The sequence below is a fragment of the Polypterus senegalus genome, chromosome 6 (genome assembly GCF_016835505.1).
Source record: "Polypterus senegalus isolate Bchr_013 chromosome 6, ASM1683550v1, whole genome shotgun sequence".
NCBI classification, from domain to species: domain Eukaryota; kingdom Metazoa; phylum Chordata; class Cladistia; order Polypteriformes; family Polypteridae; genus Polypterus; species Polypterus senegalus.
Window position 1 is genome coordinate 193,223,611 of NC_053159.1, and position 25,692 is coordinate 193,249,302.

The 25,692-nt window shown below is 47.2% G+C and overlaps 1 protein-coding gene across 3 annotated transcripts; it reads right to left on the reverse strand.

The window, feature by feature from the left end:
* Positions 1-439: 439 nt before the first annotated feature.
* Positions 440-25,650, reverse strand: fastkd2 (FAST kinase domains 2). 3 transcript variants are annotated; one of them, XM_039757857.1, is made up of 12 exons: positions 25,574-25,650; positions 3,546-4,223; positions 3,239-3,342; positions 2,905-3,013; positions 2,364-2,487; positions 2,141-2,280; positions 1,892-2,064; positions 1,642-1,805; positions 1,340-1,552; positions 1,205-1,265; positions 1,015-1,129; positions 440-939 (listed from the first exon to the last, which is right to left on the reverse strand). In XM_039757857.1, the coding sequence occupies exons 2-12, from the start codon at positions 4,167-4,169 to the stop codon at positions 841-843; spliced, it is 1,926 nt and encodes a 641-aa protein (XP_039613791.1). In that variant the 5' UTR covers positions 4,170-4,223; positions 25,574-25,650; the 3' UTR covers positions 440-840. The 3 variants fall into 3 exon arrangements, with proteins under 3 accessions (XP_039613791.1, XP_039613789.1, XP_039613790.1); XM_039757855.1 differs by lacking the exon at positions 25,574-25,650 and adding an exon at positions 20,672-20,783; XM_039757856.1 differs by lacking the exon at positions 25,574-25,650 and adding an exon at positions 20,712-20,772.
* Between the last annotated feature and the right edge of the window lie 42 nt (positions 25,651-25,692).

The following is a 25,692-nucleotide window of genomic DNA, read 5'->3' on the forward strand; positions in this document are numbered from 1 at the left end:
AGGTGAGATACAATCCACACCAGAGCATGATGGGACAGCAATACTGACCACGATGACAACAGCAGAGGGGCACCATGAGACCACAGCTGAGCAATGAGCCCCACACGGGTACCTGACAGGGCAGCAACGGTGGCCCTATCAAAGGGCATGATAGGACTTCTAATACACAGGTGAGATGCACTGACGCACAGGTGCATGATGGGACAAGAACACAGGAAGGGAGGAAGGAAGACGATACCAGCAGAGGGGCATTATGGGACAGCAGCTCAAAAACAAAGCCATGAGTGCCACGCCGGCACATTACTGGGCAGTAACAGCCACAGACAGGAGCCCACTGGAGGTGCACCAGGGGTCACCACCACTGACACCAACAGGAGCTCCCAGTCCTGAAGATCAGACCAGTAGCCGGTCGTAAAGAAGCCGAGAGACGTGCGACTCATTTAAACCCTCAGCTTTTCTTTATTTATTTTTAATTTCTTGACAGAGAGGTGGCCTGACCGTGTCACCTAGCGAGTGAGTCCCTGTCACCGGGCCTCCCCTGAGCTGAGCACACGGGTGCAGCCTCTCTCTTACAAAGCACTTCCTGTTTACGTGCTGGCAGTGTGCCACGCTCCTCGCCACACTCGAATCCCTGCCAGCAAGGCCTTTGTGACCAGGAGGAGGAGTGCAAGTGACACCCAGGCCTGTGGTCAAGCAGCAGGTCCCTAGCAGGTGACCCTGCATCAGTTCACATCCCTGGGCTGACGGCAAGTCACTGACAGCCATCAGAGCGGCCGCTCCATGGGGAGACGCAGTACGTCAGAACATGAACAGGACGGACGATGCCACGTCGCTCACCGTTCACTCCGCCAAGACGGGCTGCCCGGCAGGGAAGATCTGGCTCCTCAGAAACTGCACCCTCTCCTGCTGTGGCATCTTCTCAAAGCTGGCTTCTGGTACCTGGAGGCACAGAGTGCGCTTTACTGCTGATGCCACCTAACTGGTAAACCCGGACCGCATCTGCAACTGACTTACCATGACCACCAGGTAGCCGAGAGCCGTCAGGTGCCGCACCTTCATGGCTGGCCGGCCTCTGGGATGCTGGGTGCCGAGACTGAAGGCGTAGGGAGGAAGACAAAGGACAGCAACCCTGGAATCAACAGAGAGAGCAACGGCATTAAGGCCAAGGACAGAAGAAGAGCGGGATGCCGAGACGAGTCCTCACCTCTGGCAGCGCCCCATCTCCACTCCCTGGGCTTGGGCATCAGTCAACGTGACTTCAAAATCTGGATGGGACAAAAGACACAAGGTCAGGGACCACTGCAGTGTTGAGGCACACATGCTACAGACCAATACGCACCAATGTCATACTCGTTTTCCAAGATCACCCCCTGCTGGCAGTCAGCCTCACCCAGGGCCTCCTGAAGAGCGCTGTGCACACTGGGGTTCGATGGCAGGTCTCGCGGTGGCCTCCTTGAGACACTGAGGTGATGAGGGGCGTCGGGTCGGTCCAATTCCTGGCAGAGGCGGATGTAATGGAGCAGCTGCTTGTGCCTCTCAGAGATGTGGGGGTCTGTGAGGAGAGATGTTGGTCACAAGTCAGAATTGACGGAGGCAGCAGATGACAGCTAGCCTGGAACTGTCACCAAGAAAGACACCGACCTGTGGAGAGGAGGCCTTCCTGCACACCGTCCTGCATGAGCCTGTCCAAGGAAGCTGGTGACAAGTGGCCGAGAAGACACAGAGCAAATGTGCCCCTCAGGAGGTCCATGTCCGACATCTTGGGATGGTAGCCTTCAAAGCTGGAGCTCAAACAGTCAAGGAACCTGCAGGACACAAAAGACAAAAGTTGCCTACGTGGAGGCCATGGGGCGAGTCACCCATCAGGCCAACCCCAGCTGTGGACACTAACTCTTGTCTGCACCCCTTCGGCATGTAGTTGAGCGAGGAGTAGACTCTCAGGATGGTCAGGAGTTCTTTCAGGGTGACAGACGGGGTCTCTGCCATCACCTTCTTTGCCAAGATGTCCATCAGATCAGTGGGGAGGAAGGCAAGCTCCTCAAAAAGGCTCAGGAAGTGCATCACCTACAAAGATGAAGGACAAGGCCATTAGCCTTAGCGAGGTGACGCCCAGGTCGGACGCTGGCCTAGCCACTCTCACCTGCTTCATCTGCCACATGTCCAAGGTGGAGGTCACGTAGTCTGCAATGGCAGAGAAGAGGGCAACATTGCGATAGTGGAGGTCCCGTGAGGCCTGCAGCACACTGACCAGCCTCCAGAAGGGGATGCCAGTGATGTTCTCTGCAAAGGAGGAGCAATGGACATGTGAGACATGGGGGGCACACACCTGGGCAGCAGGCAACTGTATGGAGACATCACCTCACCGATGATCGTGGTACTGCAGATGTCCAGAAGAGCCACAGACATGAAGTCCATGCATGCCAGAGTGGTGAACATGTACTGGGCATTGGGCAAAGAAAACTGCTGCGCCATTGTCAGGGCTTTATTCTGTAGAGAGAGAGAGAGAGTGGTCAAGGGGCGGGGCAAGTAGTGGGGGGTCATAACGCACAGGAAGAGGTTAAGGGGTGAAGCATATGAAGAAGTCAAAGAGCACGGGGGTCAAGAGGAACAAGCGGAGGGGTCATAGGGCACAGAGAGAGAAAGAGAGAGACTGGTCAAGGGGCAGAGAGTGAGACAGCACTAGGGGTGGAGCAAGTAGAGAGAGTGAGGTCAAGAGATGGAGGGCATTGGAGCAATTGAGCAGGTCAAAGGGCAAAGAGGGAAGGAGAATTAGCAGACATCAAGGGAAGAACCTCAGCAACCCAGGGCAGAAGAGAGTCTTCAGGGCCAAGCAAGGCACCTCCAGCTTCAGGCAGCAAAGACCAGTGTGCCCGTTTGTCCAAAGGTGCCATGGTGCCCGCTCACCTCCAGTTTCCTCTTCAGAGACAATGGGGCGTCCTTCCCAATGCACCTCATCAAAGTCTGCAGGGCAATGACACTTTTAATTTGGGGAGTGCGGCTTTCCACCAGTAGCCTGCAATGGCAAAAAGAAGTCATGTGAGTGCCCACAGACACGCCCCCCCCCCATGTGGACCAAGCATGTTTAATGATGAAAGGCAGGACGCTTCAATGGTGCCAACTCCAGGCAACTCTAAGGACATGACCACCTTCTCTATGTACAGTAAGTGGAGCCGCTGCGTGACAACTGCCACTGAGCCCACTGTGACCCAGAGGTCCTGCCAGTCCCAGCTCTACTCACTGCAGTCCTGCCTTCAGGGCGTCCACGTTCTTGCTGCTGTCCATCTCAGGCAGGCAGCTGGCCAGTAAGGACAGCGCCTTCTCGTCAAACCTGTTCAGTTTTTCCTGAGGAATCAAACAGACATGGAGACAGTGAGCGCCAGGGGTGAAGCAGTAGGTGGCAACACTCCTTACCCCACAGCAGCAGCAGCTTCCTCCTCCTCCTCATCAAAGACAAACCCAAATCCCCCCAACACCCTGGCCTGTTTTGTTTCGTGACTGACCAGTGACCTCACAGAAGCCCCGGCCCCCGATGGGTGGAGCCTCACCTGCGCCGCCCTCAGAAGCGTCTGCACCACCCGACTGCGCTGTGACACGCCCAGCTTGACCAGGGCCAGCAGGCAGTAGGCCACGTCGAGACAGCTCATGTGGCGCGCCAGCTGCATGGCCCTCTCACACAAGGTGCCAAAGGCCGGGTGCTCAAACATGAGGCTCTTCTCGTAGTGCCTCTGCTCCTCTGTCATCTTCTTCGTCGTCTTCCACATGTGACTGAAGCAGTTGCTCAGCTCCCGGGTGGGCAGCACGTACTTCACACTCAAGTCTAAAACGTCAGACGGCGACCTGCACTGCTGGAGCAGGGCACAGAACTTGGCGAAATGGGCCGGATGGCGTTGCTGCACGTCTGCTTCAGCTGAGACACTGGCGCCTGCAGGTAACTTGGCTCCATCCGAATCTGGTTCGGTCAAGCCTGGCTCCTTCACATCCTGATCCCGGGTGGGCTTCAGAGAGTAAAACCGGCTGGTGGCTCTGTATGTCAGATGGGCACTGAAGACCTTGTGATGCGCCGTTAGCGGGCAAGGTCTCAAAGAGGCTCCGATGTTTGGTTGCAGCCCTGCTGAAAACCCCTCCAGGAACAGCGTAAGGAGCCGCCTTCCAGAGCGGGGGGCGCACATGACCGGGTCGTCCAGGGACTGGTGATATGGTGTGTGGTCTTTGGCACAGGACACCTGGAGAGAGAAGAAAACCAAAGTTGAGAGGAGGACACGAATGGCATCAGCCACTAGCAGGGTGGACTGACAAGGAGGTACAGAATCAAGGAGGACATGCCTAAGGGGACGGGCTCACACACTGGGCAAGTGGACACACACATCCAACCCAGGGGCACATGTCCCATCATCAGTCGTCTCAACATACACACCTGGCACTGTCAAGCAGCCACTTTAAAGAGGGGACACTGCCACCTGCTGGTCGTCTTTGGTATTGTTGGGACTCCTACTGCAAATAAATATCCCTAAAACTGTTAGACAGCAGGCTTGCCAGTAAATACTTGAGGATCTGCACCACAAAAACCAGTCAGCAGTTGAACTGCCCATGGGAAAGGTGGCCTGGGTGATTTTCGATAGAGTTTGGGCACCCAGCTTTAAAGAATCGAGTCTTTCTCTTGTAACCAAGATGTACAGTTGTGTTCACAATAAGAGCAGAGTGACATCGCTAACCTGACTAATCACTGCTTCCGGTACTTCTACCTGGCAAATAACAGACTAGTAGGTGTAATAGGGGACTAGAAAACCAGGAGACCCAGCAGTCCTGAGGAGACGCGTGCGGCTCATTCAGTGGAATTGAAACATTCATCAAAATAACAGCAGCAGCCGAGTGGAGTTCAACTAGTGAGGCCACTCATTCAGTCACTCATTCGGCGTCAGTGACAGCCCTCATTTAAGGAAGGAAGGCAGCAAAGTTGCCCACGCTGGTCAGGAGGAATCTCTCGGAGAATCGGAATAACATGGGGGTCACTCCAGACATTGTTCAGAAGATCGGAGAGGAGAAAACAGATAAAGAAGTGCAGAAAATGAGGGGCACAAATGCTTTAAAATGGCAACCAAAACCTGAAAGACGTGGAAGAAAAGGGAAAACCACCATTGGAACGGAACAAAGAATAGCAAGAATGGCAAAGACTCGGCCAAGGATCAGCGCCAGGAAGACCAAAGGAGGTCTAAAGTTACCTGCGAGTACCTGAGTCACAGTTAGAAGATCCCTGGGTGAAGCCAAACTAGCGGCAAGAAGCCCCCACAAAGTCCCATTGTTGGGGAAAAAAAGGTGTGACAACCTGCCAAAGAACACACTGGCTGGCCTAAAGAGAAATGGCACAACATTTGGTGGGCTGATGAAAGTCTAGGGGCCGCAGACGACCCCCCCACACACCAAATCCAAGCCACAGTACACCATGAAGACGGGACAAATCTGGACCAGACTTACTTATCGGCTTTAATTGTAATGTGCTTGCATCTCCTTCATGAGCCCCCCAGGCCTTTACTGCTCTGGCTGATCATATCAGAGGACACCTGTCCTCCATCAAATGGCATCTGAAATAGACAATTAAACTGCGTCTCCATGACAAACAAATGGCACAGCACCAGGAGCAGTCCGTGACTCGCCGTAACGCACCAGACTTCATCCACAGTACGGAGTCCAGTTACCCTTGAACTCTGGTCAGCTGGTTGAGGGGGTCATTACTTTTGCACACGGGCAACAGAGGTGTGGGCTAACTGTAACGCTGTTCATACTCTTACAGTACGCTAAACACGACTCGTAAGGCTTCATCTGTGTTTTTCATTTTAGGATTCTTCAGCTGACGACCCTCAACTTGCACGAGACACAAAATTTCTGTCATCCACACGTCGTGGAACTGAAACGGCGGGCAGGCCCACGTGATCTGGTTAGCTCATTAATATTCATGAGGCGGAGTTCCAAGAATGTAAAGTTTGGGACGAGATGCAACTGTGGGGCTTATGCAAAACACACAGACAGGAATTCTGGGAAACAAAGTAAAACGCTGTTAAAAGAGTGGAGTCGTTGATTGGGTGGACACTCTTCTTCTTCTTCTTCTTCTTCTCTGCATGTCCCCTCTCACCACATCCATAAACCTTCTCTTGATCTTAGATAAACTAACCAGAGTGTAAGAACACGTGAAGTGGTCAGACGAAGAGGCTTCACAGCAAACTCAAAGAACAATCAGCCAGGCCATGCCACCTCACCAGCTGCCCCACTTTTTTACTTTCTCGTATACGAAGTGTAAGGAAAGAATTGGAAGATTCAATGTCGAGATTTTGATGAATCTCGCCATTTTAGACCTCCCCGAGTCCGAAAACACCATTTCTGGAATTGTCTGTCTGTGTGTGTCTGTGTATGTCTGTGTGTATAAAGACGATCACTTGGGTCAACCAAATTACGCATACAAGTATTTGGTACAAAACGGAGATTCCGATCAACTTCTGAGCCGTTTCCGTTAACCTGAAGTGGTCCTTTACCTTTTATTCATGCGGCTGCAGAGTTTCATTTACTCAACTTGACTTTTCTAATAATTGTTCAGTGTATTATCAATTTGATTTGATTTGTTGTTGCTGGTTCTTTAATGTCCATAATGGTGCTGTGCGATATGACGATATATATCGTGGGGACGATAGAAAAGTGTCTATCGTCCTATTTCTCTTCTATCATTTCTAACCTAATTTTATCAATTACTAAAGAAAATATTGCATTAAATAGGCTATGACAAAAGAATGATAATGTCTTGTCGCTATGCAATGCATACTCTACCCTTTATATAAGTGATAATCAAGAATAAAAATGAACTTTTTCGCAAAGAAACTCCATCTTGTGGTTTTGTGACAATTCAGTTAAATGTCACTTCAAAATAAAGTTGCAAAAAAAAGTATGCAATGATATTTTTTTAAACTTTTCAGAGAATAACTGGAAACGTACTTTATTGTGGGTGGTATATCGTGATATATATCGTTATTGTGATATAAAATAATCCATATCGTGATATAGGATTTTTCCATATCGCCCAGCACTAGTCCATAATATAAAAATGTAATCCTTGTCTTACGGTTCACTCCTCAGATATCCATCCCCATATCTGAGTATACGAGAAGGTCCAGGGGAGACCACTCCTGATTTTTTTCTCTTACATGAGGTGGCCAACAAGCATTAACAGCCAGAGAGAAGACCACTCGGTCAGATTTACAGGTATCACCCCACCGCTCCCAAACGGCCCGATACGAAGCCTGCTGTGTGACCCCCCATTTGAATTGTTCAGGTTGTACGCTTTCATATCTTTGGATTATCACTAAACACAAGTGACGACTGGAACGGGTCGGCTGTTACTTTACTGTTTGGTGACATTCAGCGATGGCCGATGATTGTTACCGAGCTGAACTGTGCCCACTTAGGTCTTGTTCTTTCAGGGGGCAGCAATCCCGTGGCCCCCTGTTATTGTCTGCTACTACTGTGTGGCCCTTTCAGCGGCTGAGAAAGCTGAAGGCCATGGGGGCCTCTGTGGACCGCCTTTCAAGGGTGGTCTGCCTGAAGTTCCAGCAGGAGTGCAGCTCTTTAAGGGGCTCCCGTCTTTCTCTAAGGTATTCTTAGCCCATTCAGGGGAAAGTGATCTGAAGGGGGGCCGACACGTCCCAACATGGGCACCCCAGTGAGGCAGCGGGACTCAGTCAGGGTGGAGGTTTTCTTGCTTTGTGTTTGAGCAGATGGGTGCCGAGTGAATATTAAATAAGTAAGCGGGTCCAGGATTGACTTGTCCACAAACATAAGAAGCAGCTCAGAGGTTAAAGCGCCTTTGGCGGAGCGCGCTGAACAATAATTAAATATCTGAAGCGGCACTTCAGAAATGGTGCCCTAGGAGCTCACGCGGGTTTCCTTTCCCTGTGACAGACAGACAGACAGACAAACAAACTCAGAGGAGAGCAGGGAGAGAGGGGCACATACTTTTTCACACCTTGTATAAGAGAAGATAACGGCCACTCATGGCAGGCCTGAATGTCAGAGGAAAGACGAAAAAAATACAATGTCACCGAGGTTGAAGGTGGAGATTTCCCGGAGTGATAAACTAAAATGGCAGAGACCTGAACAACAAACAAGAAGAAAAGCAAAGCAACTGCTCAGCACAACACGATCTGCAGAACAACCAAACGTTCAGTCAGATAAACGCAGCACAAAGGTGGCAGGCAGGGGGTGACGAGCCTCTGCGACTCAGACTTGGCGACACCAGCCTGGAGCCCAAAGAACACGCCAGGCTGCAAGTTCAAGGGCTTAGGAAGGAAGGTGAAAGGTGGTCAGTGGGCAGAAAGAGACACTTGCTCACCTGACAGAGGAAATTGTTAACCACGCAAAGCGAGAAGCCAACTGTGCCAACATTGCAAAATTGTATGGCGAGAATGCGAGTTAGCAGAATTAAAAAAAAAAAAAAAACTCACAGGAGGAAATCGAGGAGGAAGAAGTCATTAAATGGGCCTTGGGTACAACTGAAGGTAGGCATATGTCGAAAGAGCAACACAAGGGGCAGTGCCAACCAGTACTGAATGAATGACATACGGGCAGGGCACTAACTTTTAATCCAATGGAGGGTGGCAGAGGCCTTTCAGGGCAGCGCTGGGTGCAAAACAAGAGACAGCTCCGTCTATCCAAGGGCCCACTCATGCCAAACCAGTTGATAGGTGCCAGGTAACTGCACCCAAATGTGGGAAATGAGTGCACCACTTGGACAGCCCTTCTGATTGGTGCATTTAGACACACACACACCCACTTCAATCACTTTCACTGATCTTCACACTCGGTCTGTGGGCGAGGAGGTTGTAATCCATGAGGTTCGAGAGTCCACCTTATGAGAAGGAATTAGGAGTCGCGGTGGATTATCAACTGACCAGACATGTGCAGAGGCCAATCAGAAGACTCACAGAATGTCAGGTTATATAGCGCCTTGTCCAAGGAGGTTCTGCTCAAGCTTTATAAGACTCTGGTGAGGCCTCCGCTGGAGTTCTGTGTGCACTTTGGGACTCCAGACTACAAAAAGGCCAAAACAGCACTGGATGGATGGATGGATGGATGGATGGTTAGATGTGAAAGGCACTATATGATAGATAGATAGATAGATAGATAGATAGATAGATAGATGTGAAATATATTAATACAATACAATGACAAAAAAACAAGAATATAAATCCTCAATATAAAATTTATCTATGTATGTAAATATTTGCATGTATCCCTCCACCAAAGCAGCTAAGTGAAACAAGACCAAAACCTCCAATGCAAACGTATAACAAACACAACACACAAACAATTGCGATGTATGAGTACTGAATGACGATGAACATGAAACGGAGTCCGGCTAAAATCACCGTCCACAATACGGATGACTGATCAAAATGGATGTGTTTGAATCTCCCGAACAACCTCACCGTGCTTTCTTGGTGGATGGTGGAGTATAATGTCCACCCTCGGGCGGGGTCACTTGGCGATGATGGTGCTGATGAAATTTCAGCGGAGTGAGAATCAAACTGGAACCAGGCGCGATGAAAAAAAATATCAGAATGATGTTTGATCGATTGTCGGTACTTGGAATCTCCGTCTCTCTCCCTCTTCCTTCTTCTTTCCCTCCTGCTGGTTTAAATAAGGATGAGCCGGGTGTAACTGTTAAAATCCCGGTCCTGACGTGTCCAGGGGGTCGTTGCCTCCCTCAGGGTTCTGAGACGAGACGCAACTGGGTGCAACACAATAAACAATACCTATGTGGCACCGTGTAATGGAAGGATTTTTCTAAAGAGAGGGGGGGGATCAAGAGAGCAGATGGGCGTTGGTCGCTCAGCGCAAAAACCAGCTTCAAGAAGGAAAAGTACTGGGAATATGCTGACTTGTTTTTCACTTGTTTTTCACTTCGAGGGGCTTCACTATTTTTGTGTGCCTTTTGGTACCAGGTGTCGTCATCATCAGGACCAAGTGCAAAACAACACCGCGTCCCGTGGAAAGGTGTGTGTGCTGAAACTAATCACTTCTGTATACACTGCTTACACGTAAGCCGCTTTGGGCAAGGACGCTCAATTAGTATATAAGGGAAGGTTCCGCCTCAGTTTCTTTGGAGGCTCAACGTGGGGAGCGCGCACCGCCCGGTAAATGAAAGGCAAAATGGGTTGGTCCTTTGACAAGACTGACAAGCGGGCCCCCTCAGTCTACTGGTCTGGGATGATGGCTCTATGTCTTTTTGTATGTCTGTAAGTATTGTTTTGTTTTGTATGTCTGCATTATATGTGTTTGATTATTATAGTTGATTAAGTAAATAAAATAGAAGTATTGGACCTCTTCTCTCTGATTCTTTGCTTACTTATGTTCATATCCCTGGAACCATTTTCCTGTAACAAAACACACCGCTACAAGGTTATATAGCGCCTTGACGTGTCTACTGAGGTTCTGCTCAAGTCTTTCTAACACTCTGGTGAGGCCTCATCTGGAGTCCTGGGTGCAGTTTGGGTCTCCATAAAGACACAGCAGCACCAGAGAAGGTCCAGAGAAGAGCAACTAGGCTGATTATGGGGGGCTACAGAGGGATGAGTGATGAAGATTCAAAGAGCTGAGCCTTTACAGTGATGAAGAGGAGACTTGACTGACTCAAGTGTGTAAAATGATGAAGGGAATTTCTCCGGTGGGTCGAGGTGGTGACTTTAAAATGAGGTCATCAGGGACGCAATTTTGTTAAATGGAAACTGAGGGCACACAAAGCAATGGCTTTTAGCCGATGCCGGTATGTCACTTTCATTTTCGATCTCCATCTCCACATCACTTCCATCAAAATCGTAGTCAGACTCTTGATTCGCCGTCCACGGAGGATTCTACTTGGTGCCTTTTCTTTGGGCTCTCGCCAGACGTCGATGCCATTTTAGAGGTTGTCAGCTCTCTGCTGCTTACGCATGCGCACTGAACCGAAGGCAAATCAACAAATCAACAAAGCTAACCTCCCTTCTTGCAAACAGGGTCACCCCTAACAACACACCCTGGGGTCAGACATCATTATTAGGCTGAACATCACCATGAGGATTACACCGTGTGGGACAAGACAACAACAGACACATCAAGGCACATCCTCACTTTTAAAACAGCTGTTCTAACAAAGAAAGGAAGACATGCTGGTGCCTCAGGCTATCGATTAGTTTATAACCTGGGCATCTGCGACAACAAGGAGCTAAACGGGTTGACAGCCTGGGAAAGGAAGACATGCCAGTAGGGACTGAGCAACAGCAAAAGGTTTACTATTTGGGAAAAATGGACGAGTGAATCCATCCATCATATTGACAGCCTGACAATCCGGCATATGCAACAATCACATCTCATGAAATTCTACTGGGGGGTTTCACAATAAACTAGCTTTGTAAGCCTGTGGTGTAAAAAGCCCAGGGGTCCTAGAAACTATTAAAAATAGTCAGGAAAAAAAATTGAAACGTAGAGATGTCAGGTAATCGAAAGGAACGACTCTGGACGTCTCTCTCCTAGGTTTCATTTCGCCAACGTGCTCGCCTCATCTGTGCATTAGCGGCGGGAGGAAAACTAAAAGGGATGCCGTGACTTTGTCTTTCTTCTGAGGTTTCGTTTTGCTGACGTGATGGCCTCACTTATGTTATTAGCGGCTAAGCGGGTTGTCCGCTTCCTTGGAGGCGGAGCTCTCACTCTGACTCCGCCTCTCACTTCCGGGCCAGACAGACGCACACACACAGACACTTATTTTTTTCTCCAGCCGTCTGGAGTTTTTTTTTTTGTTTTTTCTGTCCCCCCTGGCCATTGGACCTTACTCTTATTCGATGTTAATTCATGTTGATTTATTTTGTTTTCTTATTGTGTCTTTTTATTTTTCTATTCTTCATTATGTAAAGCACTTTGAGCTACTGTTTGTATGAAAATGTGCTATAGAAATAAATGTTGTTGTTCCACGCGTAGACGTTTATTATATAAGATATCCTTCAGCTGAAGGAGGAAATCAGAAGAAGAGACAAAGACGTCAGGAGAAGAGAACGGAGTGACATCAGAAGAGGGCACCGGCAACATGCGGCCGTTTCCATCTGATCGTCAGAAAAGCATCTCAAGAACAACTACGAGTGCTACCCTGGTCATCTTTACTTTTTCATCTCTCCATTATAAAAACAAATGTGACGAGACGTGATCTTCTGAAGAGGGAGACACTTTCAGTTCCCGCGATAGGGACAAGTCACGTCATACTTACAACCTTTGGAAGCAAGTCTCGAGATACACATGCAGAGCAGGTTAGAGAGAGTCTCAAACAAACATACGGACAATATTACCAGGTGAAAAAACAAAGACGAGACGGTGCCGTACAGGCTTTAAAACGATGGCAGGGCCGCACGAAATGAAGATCACGCAGCACGGCAGGAGCAGCAAGCCATGCAGCCGAGCGAGGTAAACAAAGCCATCGTATCACCGCTTAGCAATGGGGCAGCAATGTCTCCTTGGGGTGCATTCAGCCACCCTCTTCACAGTGGCACAGAGGGGGTTGGCAAGTAAAGCGAGCAGGGGGCAAAGCCCCCTAGTGTGTGTGTGTGTGTGTGTGCAATCAAATGAAAGTTTGGGAACCCCTCTCAGCCTGCATAACAATGGACTCCTTTCAACAATAAGGATGACGGTGGTATGTCTCATTTCCTAGGAGTACTGCAGTGTTTTACAAAGAAAGACTTTTAGTGACGCAGTATTTAGTTTATGAAATTAAATCAAATGTGAAAAACTGGCTGTGCCAAAAATTAAATTGGGTCCCCTGAATGCCTGTCACTGCTCAATCCTGATTACTGGTTGGATGAGCGCGTTAAGCCTGGAACTTAAATGTCAATTTATTTCGATAGCACATTTAAAACAGATAAAAGAAAAACATAACTAGTAATACAATATATGAACATAAAATAAGAGAGATAATAAACAGAAATAATGTTCTATGATCACAAAGAGGAAACCATCAGTATTACTGAAGGTCACAGAATGCTAGTGACTAGAAGCGAGCCTTTAATCTCGTTTTGAATTGTCGACGACTCCTTTATGTGACGAGGAGCTCCACAGGTGAGGCTGCACAAGTCCTGTCTGTCCCCCTTAGTGTGACACTCGGTCTGAGGGACAACAAGACACAGCTGACCAGAAGATCTCAGCACTCTGGATGGCTGGTGTAAAACACACAATTCAGATAAATAGGCAGCAGCGAGCCCATGTGAAGATTTCAAAACTAGCAACAAGATTTTAAAATCAATTTGAAAACTGACGGGCAGCAGCCAGTGTACAGAAGCTAAGATTGGAGAAACAGAATCAGACTTTCTTGCCCCAACCAGAAAGCAAGCGGCAGCATTCTGGACCAACTGTAACCTGCGGATCAGAGATTTGCTAATCCCAGAATACAGCGAGTTGCAATAATCAAGGTGAGAGAAGATAAAAGCACGAGTAGCTTTCTCAAGATCTTTACAAGATAAAAAAATGGCTTGATCTTACCTAAAAGACGAAGATGGAAAAAGCAACTCTCAACTACAGAATTAACTTGTTTCTCCAAAGAGAGGTTACTGTCAAAGATAACACCAAGATTGTGGACTTGAGGTTTGGAAAAGACAGAGAAAGAGCTGAGAAGTCCAAGACCAGTTTGGGTTTAGCTGGTGGACCCGCTATAAGAACCTCCATTTTATTTGGATTCAGATCAAGAATATTATTAGCCATCCAGGATCTTAGTTCAGACAGACAGTCGTGGAGTTGATTTGTTGCAGACGGGAATATAAACCTGAGTGTCATCAGCACAGCAGTGAAAAGAAATGTGAAATATCCTAAAAATCACTCCAATAGGGTGAAGGTATATAGAGAATAAAACAGGACCCAAAATGGATCCCTGAGGAGCAGTAGATGAAAAAGAGGAATTTAAAGTCACTGTCTACCAGTTAGATACGACCTGAACCAGTTAAGAGCGGCCACTTTAAGCCCAACGAGATGTTCGAGCCGCATCAGCAATATCTCATGGTCAATGGTGTCAACGGCAGCGGACAGGTCAAGGAGGACAAGGACTGCCACGTCACCGGAGTCAGTAATAAGAGAGATGTCGTTGAACACTTGAGGAGTGCCGTTTCAACACCATGATAACACCTAAAACCAGATCGGTTGATCTCAGATAAATTATTGGAGTTAAGGTGATCGACCAATTGATTATAAATAATTCTTTCTAGAATTTTAGCCAGAAATGGCAGCTGGGAAATTGGATGAAAGTTGGCTAATATTCCAGGATCTAATCCTGCCTTTTTTAGATGGGGACGGAGTGCAGCGTGTTTAAAAAATGAGGGCACGACCCCCGAACTAATAGAATCATTGATGATCGCCAGTAATGGTGGGCCACACACATCAAAGGCTTCCACTAAGAGACGTGGTGGTACAACATCAGGGGGGCTGGAGGCTGGTTTAGGGGTGTCAATAGTTCTTTTTAGCATTGACAGTGAGACTTGATCAAAGGAATCGACAACAATGTCATGATTAACAGTAGGAAGTTCATAGCCGGGGTGTCCAGTCGTGAGTGGTCAAAGGTATTTCAGGTGGTCACTCAGGCACTGAAACCTTCACACCGCAGCAGAAGGGTCTGCGATTTGTAGTTTGAGCTGCGTCTCCCAGTCAGCCAGCGGGTTTAATAAACATGACGTCAGATCTGTGCAGTGCGAGTGGACAGCTTGAGGCAGATGGTCTCCGATAACGAGGGGACATTTTTTGCTCAAAAGGATGTCCTGGACCACACCACCTTAGCGGAAGATTTTTGACATGTCGGGCGGAGCTGCTCAGCTCCATTTTTTTTAAACTTTTAGGTCGTCGTTAGATCAGCAGGAGGTCCCAAAGTTGCATAAACAGGTGACAGGAATTCCAGGAACTAAAAATCCTGAAAGACTTCAGACTGGTGGCTCTGACATCACGGGTTACGAAATCATTTAAAAAACGCAGGACGAGGACGCGGACTAAGGAAACTCCAGACTAATTCGGTGCAGTTCAGTTTGCCTACCAGTCTAAGTGGGGGACAGGGGACGTCATTGTCACTTTGCTTCACCTGTTGCATGAACAGGGCATCAAGGGGACACGAGACCTCAGTCTTTACTGGACCCCACTGGTCTTTAATACCATCCAGCACCCCCTTCTTGTACAGAGTCTAACGAAAGGTGTTAGTACCTCAACCAGGGGGTCCGCTCAGGGGTCTCTTTCTTGTCTGCACAAACAGTTACTGCAGTAAATATGAAATCATTAGAAATGGGCGGACGCCTCTGTGATTTTAAGCCTCCTTAATGAGAACAAAACCAGTCAGGCCCAGTGGCAGAGAGCCTTGATAACTGGGGAGACGAGGCTTTTCTGCACCTAAACGTTACAAACACTAAGGAACTAACAATCCGTTTTAGAAGAAACCCCATTAACCGCCACGAAAGAGCGGGCAGTGAAGACCGTCGACCGTTTGAAATATGTGGGGACAATCAGTGACTGACTTTCAGTGACAATACAGCAGCCATCTGCAAAAAGGGACAACACAGCAGCTCAGCTCTTTATTTATTTAGCCGAGTCCACCCTACCAGGATGTCACCCTTTCATAAACCTTGTGCCAAGTCCGTCTCTACTTGTCTTCTGCTGGCCTGGTTTGGAAATCTTAATTTCAGCAACAAAAAAAGAGAAGAAATCGGATTACAAAATGGAGCAGTAAAAGAACAAGGCGACGACAGGCTGATCGGACAGACCTGTTTAGCAGGCGAGGACCGCAGAACGCAGAGGGCCTCCTCTCAGGCAGGACTCCATTCTCAGGTCCTGCTGCTGCTGCCGCCGCCATCAGGTCACACATCCCAAAGATAAAAAGAAATCCTTCATCTCAACCTCAATGAGCAGTTCAACTTCACATCCGCAGACGTCAATGACGGGACGACCAGCTAGCACTTGTGTCCGCCCTCAGCCACGTCTGAATGTTGGGTTGACTTTCACACGTAGGACCTCGGGTGGTGCCATGACCACTACCCTCACTGCCACGTCTCGTTACTCATCCTAAGGGTGCGTTATGCTCCGGTGTCTCTGCAAATCCTACCGACAAACCAACATGCACTCTAAAGCTCCTGTCACCAGGGCCTCATGTATAAGCGGTGCGTACGCACAGAAATGTTGAGTGAGAACGTCTCCACGTTCAAATCGTGATGTATAAAACCTACACTTGGCGTAAAGCCTCGCACATTTCCACGGTAGCTCATACCCTGGCATACACAAGTTCTCCACTCGGTTTTGCAGACTGGTGGCGCCCAGCGTCAAAGCAGTGCTACTGTTCCTGTGTGGTTACCCTTTCTTTCTTAGATTCACATTCCTGACGCAGCTTTATAAATACACTGAAATTAACCGCATATTGTTTACAGTAATCCCTCCGCGATAGACGAAAATCCGCAAAGTAGAAACCATATGTTTGTGTAGCTATTTTTATATATTTTAAGCCCTTATAAACTCTCCCACACTGTTAACATTATTAGAGCCCTCTAGACATGAAATAACACCCTTTAGTCAAAAGTTTAAACTGCCCTCCATGACAACACAGAGATGACAGTTCATTCTCACAATTAAAAGAATGCAAATAGATCTTCTTCTCTTCAGGAGCAGAGAATTTCAGAGAGAGAGAGAGAGAGAGAGAGAGAGAGAGAGAGAGAGAGAGAGAGAGAGAGAGAGAGAGAGAGAGAGAGAGAGAGAGAGAGAGAGAGAGAGAGAGAGAGAGCTCGCTCGCAAAAAAAACAAACAATCAAAAAATCAATACGTGTGCTTTTAAATATGCGAGCACAATAAAGCGGCATTTTTAGAGGAGCGTCAGTATCTTTTAAGCAAACAGCCCTCCGTCAGGCAGAGAATGTCAGAGAGGGTGAGAGAGAGGCAGAGACAAGCAAACAATCAAGCTCCGCGCGGGATGCATATCTTATAGCATTGAGGAGTTTTAGTTAATATGTAATACATGCTCTGATTGGGTAGCTTCTAAGCCATCCGCCAATAGCGTCCCTTGTATGAAATCAACAGGGCAAACAAACTGAGGAAGCGTGTAGCATAAATTAAAAGACCCGCTGTCTGCAGAAATCCGCGAACCAGCGAAAAATCCGTGATATATATTTAGATGTGCTTACATTTAAAATCCGCGATAGAGTGAAACCGCGAAAGTCGAAGCGCGATATAGCGAGGGATTACTGTATTAGTGTAATGCAACTGATTGTGATTCACTTGTAACAATATAATGGGCACAGAATGGCCAAAATATTCTAAATATCAGAACTGCTTTAGCGTTGTTACTCTCACTGCACCTTCTTCTTCTTCTTTCAGCTGCTCTCATTAGGGGTTGTCACAGCGAATCGTCTTTCTCCATATTACTTTCACTGCACCACTCAGAGTAGCTGATCGCAAAGAGAATTATCGGGAAACAGCATCAAGCACACGCTGCCTCAGCCATGCACACAGTCTATGTGAACTGCTCCCATACGAGAAACACTTCAGAACCTTTCCTGTATGGACCTCGCGGTTCACAGTTTCACCCCAAGAACTCTAAACGGACTCAATCGAGTGCTCCTGGTAGACCTGTGAGGACTTATGAGTACAATCACCTCACTAGAAACTACAGTTAGAATATTACACAACCTGCGCCACTTTATAAAGCGCGTATTTATGTATGATGACGAGATCATTTTTAAAATAAAATGCAGCAAAATATGTTGATTATATTATACAGATAAAACTTTAACTACACGGTGTCGCTGTGCTAGCGATGATCTGGCGCTCCGTTCACAGTCTGTTCCTGCCTCACGCTGTATTCTTGCCGACGTGACACTGGAAGGATAGAGGGATGGAATAATTCAACACGTACTACGAAGATATTTCAATGTTCCTTAAAAGTTTTGAAGAATCGTCGTTCTCAGCTTACAGATGGCTTAACGTCCATTACAGAGCTGATTGTGTGGCGATTGGCTGTTTGGAGAAAGAAAAGGAAGGACAGGAATTGGAGGTCAGCACGTCTGAGAGAGACAGACCTGCTGCAGTGAAGTATTTCATCGAAGGTCACGCACGGCGCAGCAAACATCTCACGTGAGACATGAACAATCACTGCGCCACCGTGTGCCCGTGTTTAGTAACTCCTATCATCATGACAATTATATGACGTATACATCTCGATATTTTAATTATTCAGAGAGCTGTAATATCACGAATGTCATGGATTCTGTGTCCTGTCGGAGGAAGAGAAAGAACGGAAGCACGTAGTGATTGACACACAGAGCACAAAGAAGATCAAATACGAAACAAAGCATTTAACGTGCGACTTTAGTTACGATGGGATTGAGAAACTGGTTAATGAAACGATTTTAAGATGAAGTTTGTGATGTTCTACTTTAATGACAATCAATCAATCATTTATTTATACAGCACATATTCATACAAAAAGAAATGTAGCTCAAAGTGCTTTACAAAATGAATAGAAAAATAGAAGACACAATAAAAGATAAACATAAGTCAACATGAATTAACATAGAATAAGAGTAAGGTGGTCCGATGGCCAGGGTGGACAGAAAAAACAAAAAAACTCCAAAGGCTGGAGAAAAAAATAAAATCTGCAGGGGTTCCAGACCACGAGACCACCTGACCAGTCCCCTCAGACAAAATAAACTACGTGATTAAAGTGGAAATTTCAAGATTAAAGTTGACATTTCGTTCTTTTTCCCCACCGTGTGCCTTTTTTTTGTACCCTAATAAGCTTTCATATGACACTCAGACGGTGGGCTACGACTCCCCTTTTCACGGCGACTTTGATATCTGATAACTTCGTTTTTATTTCAGTCACTGTGCGACTTTGTGAACGTGAGCTTTTGAGTTTCTCCAACACACTATGTCGCTCGATCAACTTCCTTTTGTACGTTTTTAGTAAGTTTTTCTTTGCCTCCACTTGGTATTCACTGAAATTCCTCCATTTTTCCTCGTATTTTTCCATTGTCTTTTCACAGAAGCTGAGCTTAAGGGCTATTCATATTGATTTGTATATTCAAAGAGGCGTAAATCTGGGAGGAGACGGGGCGAGGCAGAGAGGCACGTGCACGAGCGTTACTCTTCACGCTGATTGGGATTTATGTAGCAAAAGAACGTGGAAGTTGGCGAACGCACAGATTTATGCATCTGGATTTTTGTGTGCGTAAGTACATTTCCGCTTTTGTGCTTACGTCATGTCATAGTGCGAATTCTACACATGGCGTGATGCAGGAGGCCCCAGGTCCCTCATACTTACTGTAACTATAGAAGCCCACCAGCGCCTGCCCACCTTCAGAAGCGGAGAGTCTGTTCATTGCTGATGTCTTGTGCTTCACCACATGTCCCAGGAATACACGGCGCTTCTCCCACAACAAACCCCTCGGCGTAGCCAGGATGACCTAACGTGGGACCACTCTGGAGTTTATTAATGGAGGGGGATGTCAACAGAAAGAAACAAAAAATAAAAAGTGAGTCTCATTAACTCGTGAGGGCTCAGTCACTGCGGTGAAAGTCAGAAAGGCGACTGGCCGAGTCAATTTATTACGGGGTCATGTCACAGCCAATCACAGCCAAGAGCTAAGGGTCCGGCCCGGACGAGATTTTACAAATATGGGAATCGGACAAGGGGGCTCAAGTTCCCCTATGAGTGAAAGGATGAGTAGAATTAAAGGCTCAAGTTGTGAAGGTGGAGGACCAAGAACCGGCACCAAGCAGAGAGGGCTGGGGGGACGCATTCCAAGATCTTCTAAATTTCGTGCAAGGGAATCAACCTGCAAGCCAAAGAAAATCGAGCGAATAACCAGAGGTGCTGGATCTGCAAATCACGCAATCACTGGACATAGTGGGGTCGGGCACGTGACATATGCAGTGGCCCTCGGTCTCTTGTACACACACACGCTGGGTGCCCATCTTAACAGCCACTGTAGGAGGACAGGAACGGGGGTCTCTGGTCGATACGAGTGCAGCTTGTTCCACTATCTAATAAAAGCACACGGATTGTGGAAGTGGAAGGAGCCCCTCACAGCCACTGCGCAGTCCAAATGAAGCCCCAGCCACTGGCCGCTCATCTGCTGACATGCGCGTGCACACGTAGACAGACAGACAGACACACTGACCTCACCAACGGTCTGAGACCACCAAGATGTCTGTCCCTCACAGACCTTTGGGGGTCACACGTTTGCGGACCCCTGCTAGACTTTTATTGGGTCCTCATCGCCACGTGTACAGAGTGGGGTGATTTGTGTTACTAGGAGGCTGAATTTAAAGACACAAATGTTTAAAAAGCCGGCGCTCGACCCTCAACAATCCGATGCCGCGAATTCTGTCAGACACACCGCGTCGGGAATGTGAAGGAACTCGAAATCTACGAGGACGAGCGAGGTGAAGCCGTTCCTGTAGACCCTTACCATCCGCACAGACCAAACAGAATTCCGCCTCTGTGTGGTCCTTTAATTCTGTCTCCCCTCAGAAAGAACCACTTTACGTTTCTGTGCCCCCCCTATCCCGCCGGACAGGATCCGTTAAAGAGAGAGCCCGTGAGCGCACCAACGCTTCAGGAAACATTGGAGAAAAGTGCCGGAGGATCCCAGGAGACACGTACCTGACGTGCAAACACGACAAGACACGGCGGGACTTCTAACCTTCACAGCACCGCTTCGCTTTCACGCGTCTCCCTCTGCGCCGCCATGACAGGCAGTCACATGACCGGAAGGAGGCGTGACGAAAGCGTTTCCTATTGGTTTGCGATCGGACCGTCTTCGGGAGTTTCCGTCAAAGTTCGCAAAATGACACGAGTGTGCCTTGTGCAGTTCTTTTTTTTATTATTCATTTCTTTATTGACTTACAGTATACATCTCACAATATAATTAGCCATCTTAATCATTAGAATTAAAAGCAGGCGTAAACTTACATAAAACGTAAGAATAAGTGAAGATACACAACTGCAAACTGATAAAATACAATCAATTATATTGGGGTAAAAAATCTGAAATATGCATTAAACGTATTAAATGTATCGAGTTCTCAACATTCGTTTTGTTCAGAAAAATAATTCAAGTCAAAGGAGGAGTCGTTTACATGCTTACATTTACTAATACAATTCTACTTGAATTGTAAAGAACGTTAACTAAAACGCCGCCTTTGTTTGCTTTCTAACATAAAAGCAAAGACATATCATCACTAGAGAGGCTGGCATTTTTTGGTATAATAATGTATGCAAATCACATCGGAATTAGTTGTTATCAATAAAAAAATGAAAATAAATGTCGAGTTATTTCAACATTATTCCAAAATTCAAAGTTATGGCAAACAAAACCAAACCAAAGGTCCTTAGAAGGCGGACAGCATTTCACGTTTGACAAAAAACTTCTTCAGATTCTGGACGAACGAGAAACGTTCAGTTTATGTTATTGGCGGGGGGCTTCTAGGGCTTTAGCCCCTGGTCAGTGAGAGCCCCCCACCTGTCCACTGCACATGTTCACAAGCTGTTGATGGCATTCTAACAATGTGATAACTCCAACTTGTCGACCCTGTGAGACCCCCGCAGCCCCTTATTTTGGCCCTCTAGACCTGAAAAAGCCCCCTTTTAAAGCCATTTGTAGACATTACTTTTCTGTAGGAAATGACAGCCTTATAATTAAAAGCAAACCAGTGGGTGTCTGTTTTAACGATTGGGCACAATGGGCACTGACCGGGGGTCCACGATCTTTCTTATGCCAATGTATGTTTCTGTTTTGCTGTTGTACTTTGCCCGGGGGGGGCCTATGAGACTGGTAAGATGGCCCTGGTCTTCACTAAAATTGATCAAAAGGACTTGGAGTTGTGGACATCAAGTGACCCCCCTAATGGGATATGTGGGGTCAAAGTTACTCCTGTTCATAAAACGTTGAGCAATGGGGCTCACTAATGTAGACGTGTGGCGCATCGCCTGCTGCCATTTCGAGGTTGCTGATCACCAGTACGACGCTGTTTATGAGGTCAGGTGGCTCGGAGGTTAGGGATCTGCACTGCCAATCGGAAGGCTGCCGAAGGTTCGAATCCCGTAAATGCCAATAGGGACTCTGCTCTGTTGGGCCCTCGAGCAAAGCCCTTAACCTGCAATTGCTGAGCGCTTTGAGTAGTGAGAACAACGCTATAGAAATGCAAAGAATTATCATTATCTGATTCTGTACCGGTGGTCCGAGTCACTCCGAGGAGGTTCAAAGTGACACATTTCAAACATATGGGGGATTGTTTCCGACTATTACAAGCTCACTGATTATGAATCGGAGGTTATTTAGAATTTTTGGTCTTTTACGAGCCCTCCGTGGACCTCCATCAGAAGGTGAAAATGAAATGAAAGTTCAATTACAATCACGAATATTTAGACTTGAAACACTCAGACGAAGCCCACCTTTGACTCTTCTGTCCCATGATGTAAGTCTTTACATTTCTCACAAACTCCCCAAGTTCGCTAATTCAGACTTTTTAGTTCTTAAATGGTGTGTGGCGCCCTCTGGTGGCCCTGTGATTGGATGGCACCTTCTTATCTGAGGATGTCGAGTGTTGTTAAATGGACCCGTTTACCCGTCCGTCAGTCTACCTGCAAGCACACTGTTGTTAAAACCCTCGAGTCCTTCAATGAATCGTTTGAAAAAGTCCTGGTGCCATTCTTAGACCCGTAGGCGGAGTCGCCTTAATAGCCTACTTACGTTACTTATTTTGAACAGAAACCATGAAAAGCGTAAGATTTGCTTTGTTATCCAATTGGCACACTGCAGACTGAGCAACACGACCCATCCAGATATGGCGGTTTGTCCGTCTTAAGAAAAGGAGAAGTGCCTGTCCAGTTGCTATGTCTTTGTCATTCCAACAGACGGCGCATCACAAACATCAGCACTGCCTTTGCGAATCCCATACCAAGTGGCATATAAGAATGAGCGGGGCATCAAATGGTGCACTGAGGACATTAAGGCTCAGGTCTGCGTTGATTACTTTGATGCCAGTGTGTCTCAGACGGGAAGCTCAGCTAATTTCAGACTAAAATGTCTCCGGTGTTGTGCGGTGTAAACTCGTAAGCACACAGCAGCTTCGTGTGTTACTATACAATTCCAGGAGCAGTCTGTGCATATTAAAGTCACAAGAGGAAAGAAACCAAATACCTCGAATGCTGGCAGATATGGTGGGCCCCCACTACTTGGTGTTGAGGGCTTAAACTGGGGGTCTACAAAGTCAATCTGCCTCTGGGGGTCTTTTGTGCCCTCTGCAATCAGGCAATTCAATTCTTCCTCCTGATGTATCGGACTAAATGCTTATAATCTTTCAGTTCATTATGTTACTTCTACAAAATACACAATTGTTTATTTGTTTGTTTGTTTGTTTGTTTAGCACTTGATTGTTTTCTTTGTCCTGGGGGTCTCTATTCTGTTTTTTACATTTCTGCCACTGTATGTATCTAAACGTCTCCTTGGAAATGATAAAAAGGTAAGGCCTTCAAAAAGACCCACAAAATACAGGCTGCAATCCTAACTGACCTGCCCCAAAGTAGCTCTCACCCCAGGGGACCCTGACCCTAGGAAACTGGGAGGCTTCAGGCCTGTCAAGGCCTCACACTGGAGAACAGGCTTTCAAAGTGCACAATGCAAAAAAAAAAAAAAAACGGTCTCAGAAATCTCAAAATGTGTCTTACACTTTTGTTTGGGGGGACTGTGTACAGAGACAAGTACCACCAGGATCTTCCTAAAAGAGGATTTATTAACAAAAATGCAGAAATAACAAATACTAAAAATCTATCAACAAGGGAAGCAGAAAGGATTTGCCGAAAAGGTGATCTGCAGCAAAACGACACTCAAATCCAATAAGCACCAGCAACAAGATCACAATCAGAGCCTAACAACACTCCATGAACCGCAAGGGACTGCAAATACCATCAGCCTTTACAGAGCTGAAGAGGGAACCTCGCACTACTGCCTGCAATACAAAAGAGACCCCTAAAATACTGGGACCACCTGCATAACAGGCACCATGAGTCAAATATATAATACAATACAATACAATTTATCTTTCAATAGCCCAAAATCACACAAGGAGGGCCGCAATGGGCTTTAACAGGCCCTGCCTCTTGATGGCCCCCCAGCCTTGACTCTCTAAGAAGACAACAAAAGACCCTTGTAGGGATAAAATGGAAGAAACTTTGGGAAAGGCAAAGGGAGACCCCCTTCCAGGTACGTTAGGCATGCAGTGGGTGTCAAAAGAAGGGTCTCAATAGAATACAACACAATACACAGAACAGAACAAAACAAATCCTCAACACAGTATAAAAATACAAATTTTAGAGGTACGTAGTAGAATTTAACAGTAGATGATATCCCATAATAAGATTTGGATTTGTTTAGAGTCCTAGAGACCTCATCCATCAAGCTGCCTCTCCCTATTGGCTGAGTCAGCGCTGGGCCAGCCAATCCGATGAAAGGACCCCTCTTTCCCACAGTTCCAGCAATCCTCCATCAGGGATGACTTTACCTTAGGCAGGCACAACAACTTGGCAGGTGGGCCATGGCACCAAGTGCCACATTTGAGTACCGATATATGAAACTAGGTGCCATCACCAATCTGGCACACTCCCTCAGAGCCCTGAACTCCACCAATGACATGGAAGGACAGCAGACGTGGGCATCAAAAACACAAAAAATGTGGAGAGCCGGGCAGGAGGGGCTGTGTGAGCGGGACAACATAGGAGAAGAGGAGGACAAGCAGCAGCCAAGCCCCAAATACATTGCACCGAGGGGCTTCAGCTTCACCACGCCCGACTAACTAGGGGAAGACACCGAGACAGTGGAGGAAACAGACAAATACAGGGACTGGCAGAAGTGACACTGGGGGTCCGCATGTGTGTTTGTCATAATGCATGCTGTAATAAAATGAAGGGAGACAGCACAATGAGTTTGGGGACCACCCTGATGATCCCCATCTTATAAAAAGCAAAGAGAAATGAAAAATAAAAGAAGCACAAAACAGGACATCAATCAATGGCCCTGCTGTGAAACAAAAGGGGTCCTTGGAAGAAACGCAGCTTCCAACCGAACGCCCACTTTCTTATAAGGGGCGGGGCTTCTTGGACAGGTGAGGAAGTGGGGTCACAGGAGAAGGTGACAGATCTAGTGACAACGTCCTCTTGTGACTCGGAGGGGCAGGACCCCTGAAGAAGTCCCCTCAGTGTGGTGGATTCGTCTCGAGACCCCTTCACTTCCCTCCCACTTTATTGTGTCGGACATTTCATGGGAATGCAGAAATTGGCCATTTGCCCCCCAGCCTACCCTCAGTAACCCATAATGCCAAAGCGGCCCCATGCCAGCATAAAGGTTTGCAAATTTACTTTGTATTGGTATTGTTCTCCTCTGCGCGTCTTTGTCTTTTTAGTTTAGTTAGCTCCCGATCCTAAAGACTTCATCAATAACAGCGACGACGGCTCGACCTGTGATTGGTGAATGCCGACCACCTGCTTGTGCCAAACTGCCATTTTTACCTTCGCGTTCTGCACACACTTAATAGCGGGGGTCTTCAAGCGGCTTTTTGTGACCAGCGACTTCCTCAGACGAGATGTCCGACATTAACAGGCAGACTCGAGCACGCGCACGAAGACAA